Below are 6137 nucleotides of genomic sequence, written 5' to 3'. Positions count from 1 at the left end.
AGGAATGCGGTGGCGGGGGGGTGCACGTGGGGTGCCTGGTTGTTTGTGAGGGATGGAGAGCGGGGGGGTGGGAGGACATTGCTGCTCACTTAAACCCAGCTGGTCCCCTCCAACCCCGGTGGGGGCAGGGAGGTGGAAAGCCCATTAAAAAAAAACCTGCCGAGCCTGCTGGCACATTCCTTAGGCCCCCAAGTCCTGGGTAAGTGGCCCTAATTATTAAAATCAGCAGTCCTTATCAGATGACAAGGCCTTTTGCTTTGATATACAAAGGCAGAAGCTTAACAACCCCATCTTTCCTTGGAAGAGGAACAAAATGTGCACCTTAACATGCAGCTTTCAAACCTCCTTGCATAATCCCCTTATCGCCTGCCGAAGATATGTATATTGATCCCGGCTGGGAAGTTGGAGTAATGAGAGGCAGCGGGCAGGGGGACCCCCGGGTCCTGTCCCTGCCCCCCCATGTGGTGACCCTGCCATGGTGACCCCGCCACGCTCAGTCACAGCCCATGTCACTGCCCGTGAATTTTTCACACGACCGCTCTTGGGTACTCAGCTCGAACATCCAGGCTGGGCTTTGGGTTTGCTTCTCCAAGTGAAGCCAAAGGTGTTGGTATGGCTAACCCGCACGCCCTTTAATACACCCTGCTGCTCCTGTCCTCGCATCCCGCATCCTCCTCTTCCCCACCCAACTCTACGCACAAAACCACAAGTTGAACCAGTAGTAGGTTCTCCTAAAAACTGAGCCTTTTTATTGTGCCTTTTTATAATGGCAGGAAGATCTTTGTGAGGCCAAGCCTGAGACAGCAGATTTCAGCCCCGTCCATGTCTCCTCTGACGCATGGTGGTCCTGCTCCAGTAGTTCAGGCAGTTCTCTTGTTTCAGGCAACACAGATACCGTAACTTGTATTCCCAAAGGGGCCCTAACTCCTGTCTTCAGAGTAGACTTAAGCATTTATTAGCTGATGCCTCAGTGGCTTTCAGTGGGACTTGAGCTGTGAACTTCTTGATCTTTTGCCTGCTGATGCCAACAGCAAAAGTCCTGCTGACCTCAGAGTGCGGCATCAAGCTTTAAGGACCGAGTTTTTGAAGGTATCAAAGTATGCAGAGGTGCTTCCTGGGATTTTCTAAAGCACATTTCCAATGCTAAAAGCAAGATCTTTAAAGTCAGACTTTGGGTGTGTTTAGACAGTGTGTCCTGGTTGCTGCTGGTCTGAGCAATGGACAGTTAGGTGCTTCTAAAGAGGTTGAGCAGCCAGTGTGCGTGGTTCCCATAAGGAGAGTGCTACCATGAAACTTGTATGTTTTTCTCTAGCCCAAGACTGGCTGGTAACTGGATTCCTGTTTTGCTTGTCCCCAGGTCCTTCAAGAGGAACGATCCCGTTAACCCATACCATGTGAATTCTGGCTATGTTTTTGCCCCAGCAACCAGCGCGAATGATAGCGAAATATCTAGTGATGCCCTGACAGATGACTCCATGTCAATGACGGACAGCAGCGTGTAAGTATCTTGTGTTGGCCGGGTCCTTTTTGGGATGCGTCATCTGTGAATCAGCTGCACCGATGCACCATGGGGGCTTATGGGAGTGATGGGTCCAGGGTCACCACCCTGCTTCTGCTAGCCATTGACTAGGGGCTGCCGAAACTGAGGTGTGCGCCCAAACCGAGAGGTGTAGCAGAGCATGGTAGCCTCATTCTTCGGGCAGTCGCCGGAGGTATCGGATGGAGTAAAATAATGAATCCCTCTATTGCCATTTTGCAGCTGCAGCTGAGCAAACATGTTTTCCCCTATGCTAATGGTGCTGCCTGACTAACCCAAGGAGTGTATCTCCCTGAGCCTTTGTCTTAAGGCCAGGCTTCCTTAACTAGTTATCAGTCATCAAAGAGGAGGAGATTACTTCCTGTAGGAAGTACTTTCTGTAATTAAGGTTTGTCATTAATGTCAGAAGGTACATTAATAGGGCCAGTGACCTGAAGGGGCAAATAGCTGCTCAGCTAGTGTGGCTGGGGCAGTCTTCAAAGAGCCATTTGAATGGAACTGCATGGATCAGGTGTGGGTGTTTCAAGAGTGTAGGGATGAGAGATGATGCTGTGGCTGAGCCCAGGAATTGCAGGTTCTGTCTTTTCCTCCTGACTCTGCTGAGAAGTGTGCAACGAGGAGCAAGTCGTTTGACCGTTCTTCCTCAGTTTGCTTTCCCCAGCGGGAGAGGAATGGTGCTTTTGTGTCTGGGGGTAGAGGAGGCAGTTAGACTCACTTAGTGCTCCGCGGGACCATTTTCTTCAACTGGGCAGAAGGCAGATCTTGCCGTTTGTGTTTCATGATCTTCACTTAAGTACCAGTGCTCTAGAAAAGCCCACCTGTAAACAGAGTGCTGCATTCTTGGTCTTCATCTCCTAGGTGAAACTTGTCCAGTGTCTCTGTCAGACGTGCCCAGTGATTACTGTGTACTCCTTGGAGAGGTTTGCATGCTGGGTTTTTAAAGTCAACAGTGCTGTGTGATGATGCAAAACAGAAAACAGGATTTACCAAAAATCCTTGATGCGTAAACAAAAGCTTTTTTTTTTTTTAATGCACATGTGTATTTTGAACTGATATTATGGAAAAAAATAGTTTGTTGTCCCACCAGATTCCCTTATTGAACAATATTGGCATTAAATAAAAGAGCTGAATCATAGGGTGACTTCTTTATTTCTTCTTACTGGCTCTGGTTGTATGTGATCATGTGTCAACAGAGCATTCATTGGGTTAGTCATTTCTGGACCAGTGTAGGGTCACTTGGGATTCACAGGGCTAGGATTATACCCTCTCTTCACAGCAATGCCAATTGTAGGCCTTATACAGATGAGAGCACTGAGTGAGAAATAAAGTGCATGGTGGATGAAAGGCTTAACTGAATCGCTTTCAGCCCATTGTTAGTCCAGGGGAGCTTAGCGGGGATGAGAGGGCAGCAGCCCGCTTTGAAATTTGCTTGAACAAGTGAATAGGAGCTCCCCATAAAGCAGTGCGTGAAAGGAGCCTGCCTGTTTTTTCCTGCCGTAACAATAGCCCGCGCAGGCTGTGAGAGTTTGGGGAAGCTTGGCTGATTAAACTGCCCGCAGCTCCAGGTTGGGGGGCGGTGGGGAGGGCTGGGGGGAGAGTGGGACGGCGGAGGTTGGAGGAATATTTCCTGCTGCAGAACCGGTCCCCCGGGCATCCCCGGAGCCGCGCTCCGTCCGCCGGGCCGGGAGCAGGCAGGCACGCCGGGATGTTGGGTGTTTTTGGAAGCAGGAGAGGTAAATTGGCAGTTTTGGAGGCTGGGCTTAAAGTTAAGGCGGATGTAAAACTTCCTTCGCAGAGGCGACGGGCTGCTGCCAAGATTGCAGTAAAACATGTGGGATTCGCAGCCTCTCCTGGCACCTGGCTCTGCTGGTTGCTGAAGATGCTGTAAGGGTGTTTGGGACACACACCCGCCGTGCTTTCACAGGCTGAGCCCAGGTGCTCTTCTGCCTGCGAGGTTTTACCCCCCTTTAACAGAGGACCTGGGTTTATTCTGTTTCGTCAGTGCGAATGCAAATTAGTTCTTTTGGCTTATATTGGTATCAACTGAAGAGGAAAAACTTGTTCTGGAAAAGTCTGTCAGACATAGCAGTAAAGTGAGGTGGTTTTTTTTTTTAATAAATCTGAATCTGAACTGTACTGGAATTAGGAGAAGTCTCCAAATAATGAACAATCTGCCTTTTTTTTTTTTTATTATAGATGGCAGGGATCAGTCTGTCCCTATGTATTTTGTAATAGCCACAAAGCATCATGCAAATTTATATTTCCATTTCTTGATTGGGGGGGAGAGGAAAGGGGATTTTTTTTTTTTTATTTGCTTATATCTTATTTATGGATTTACTTTGGACACAGGGGAATGCTGCTGAGCAAACTTCAAATATTACCTTATCTTACAAACCAGGCTTTTGATGTTGGCAAGATCAGAGGCTTGTTTCAGAGCCGTTGCCAAATGAAGATGGGAGTGAATGCATATGCGCATGAGTCTGATATTTCAAAGCAGCAGTAAAACTACATTCAGGTTAGGTCAGGCACATCTGAGTCAAAAGGCTAAGATAATTGGCTCAGCTTAAATGGCAGCTGACTGGGTAGAAGACTTCAAACTAGTGTTTCCCCCAGAAACAGATTGGCTTAGCCCCAGCCTGGTTAGCTGAAATGTTTATAATTAAACTCTACTGTTTAGTGCCTAAACTCTGTAGCTCTTCAGCCCGCAGCTTTTAGTAGCCAAGAAAGTGAGTGCAAATAAATGTTTGCTGCTGGAGGAGGGGGAGAGGTGGCACCTGGAGAGCTGGGGGTAACCCTTGTCCTGCCCCGAAACCTCTGGCCAAGCTCAGCCTTTTCATTTCAAAGGCACTTTCTCCTGGTCTGGGGGGTCTGCTTCAGCATCAGGGTTCCCCCTGCCCCCCATATCTCTTGCTGTACTGAGCCTGGCTCCAGCTCCATCCGTCTGTCCCTCCTGCAGTCGGGGATCACCCATTGGTCACCCCTTCAACCCTGGCGTTGTCCGTTTTCCCCCTGTTTTATAGGGAAGGCCTAGGTTTAGACAGCACTCATCGAAGTGGCTGTAAAAGTCCCTCCCCATTCCCCAGGCTGACTTTCCCGGGCTGCTCCGCAGCCTTCCCATCCCAGTGAAATACCTCTTTTTTTTTCTCTTTTTTTTTTTTTTTAAATCTTCTTTTAATTCTGCATGTTGTTACGAGTTGTAAAGCTCTTCTGACAAGGCAGGGCTGTAGAAGCAGGGAGCAGGAGATTTGCTGTGGGGCTCTCTGGTGCAACCGGAGGAGTTTTAGGGGGAAGGAGCAGCCTTTGTACTGACCTGAATGAGGGCACATCTTAAATAAAGTGAGGAGCCATGCTGTTGGGTCAGCGTTGCTTTTCCTCCTCCTTTTGGAGCCACCCTGCCTGGGAACGGTGTGAATCCCCGCTCCTGCTCCACAGCCTGTCCCAGGACTGTCCCTTTGGGCAGAGGACAGTCCAGCGGAGCTGGGAGTATGGGGACACCCCACAAGGAGATGTACTCCCAACTCGGCGGCCGCAGCAGAGGGGTTGGGGATGGCATCTCGTGCTTGCGGACCTGGAGGGAGGTGGGGAGTGCAGGAGGGCTGCAGGGCTCACCGTTGTCCCTTGGTCCTGTCCTCGGGTGCCTCGTGTTGAATGCACAGACCTTCAGCTGCTTCCCTGCTCTTCCCCATCTGGCCTCTTGGACTGCCATTTATAGAGGACACCTCCTCTTTCATTGAGTATCTTGATGGCATTAGTCCCATATGTATGTATGCATGTAACATGCTCATGCTGGCATTTTTACTTACCTTTAAAATGCCTATTTTACTGGTTATTCCCTGTATTGAAGGTCTCCCTAAGAGACCCTTATGTCAGTAAGCCTCAGTTAGCAAATGCTTCTCTGAAGGTACAGGTGATTTGGTTTTCACCTTAGGTTTGCTTTTCTCCCATCCTCCCCCAAAGCTAAGGCGTGTCATGTGCCTCAAGCCCTGTTGCCCCATGGGTTCGTGGAGCAGAAACGCTTGGTGGCTGCGGTCGGTGGCCATGACCGTCTGTGATGGCTGGTGTGTGCTGAGCTGCTTCCCCAGAAAGCGCTCCAGAGCCCCGTGTTGTGCAATGGGGACATTAGGACAATTAGCTGCTTTCACTTGTAATGTAACGTGCATTCATGGACCGTGTCTAGAGGAGGCTGATGTTCATCTTGTGGCATCAATGACTTTCTCTGTGGTCCCAGCGTGCTCTCTATTATAAAGATTTTTCCAAGTTTATTAAGGTGAAATTGTTCCGATCTCTCACTCCAGGCTTTGCAGCTTAATCTTGCTCATTAAAACAATTTAACGGCAAGTGAATGCTTTGGCCAAGATCTTCACAAAGGCCTGCGATAGCGTGCTTCAAACCTTGAGCGTGGAGTGATGGCATCTAATAATGCTCCTCAAGAGAAGAGACCTGGTGTCTCCAGGAGGACATTCCCTTGCGCCTTGTCTCTGGCTGCGTGTCCAAAACATGTCGGTGTGTGCCCACCACTGCCGTGGCCGCGGGAGGTGGCACGCAGGGACGCCATGCCATGTCGGCTCCTGTGGCAGCAGTGCGGGGCCGCTGCTGCCTG

General features: G+C 49.7%; 1 protein-coding gene across 1 annotated transcript in view; it reads left to right on the top strand.

The window, feature by feature from the left end:
• Nucleotides 1-6137, top strand: part of AXIN2 (axin 2) — a 24434-nt gene that overhangs the window by 5437 nt on the left and 12860 nt on the right. Inside the window, exon 2 of the mRNA XM_009323770.1 lies at nt 1358-1498. Coding sequence (XP_009322045.1) covers nt 1358-1498 — 141 coding nt within the window. The remainder of the gene's footprint in view (nt 1-1357; nt 1499-6137) is intronic.

The sequence above is a fragment of the Pygoscelis adeliae genome, unplaced genomic scaffold (assembly GCF_000699105.1).
Source record: "Pygoscelis adeliae isolate BGI_AS28 unplaced genomic scaffold, ASM69910v1 Scaffold75, whole genome shotgun sequence".
Classification (NCBI taxonomy): Eukaryota; Metazoa; Chordata; class Aves; order Sphenisciformes; family Spheniscidae; genus Pygoscelis; species Pygoscelis adeliae.
This window is presented reverse-complemented; position numbering and strand designations above follow the sequence as displayed.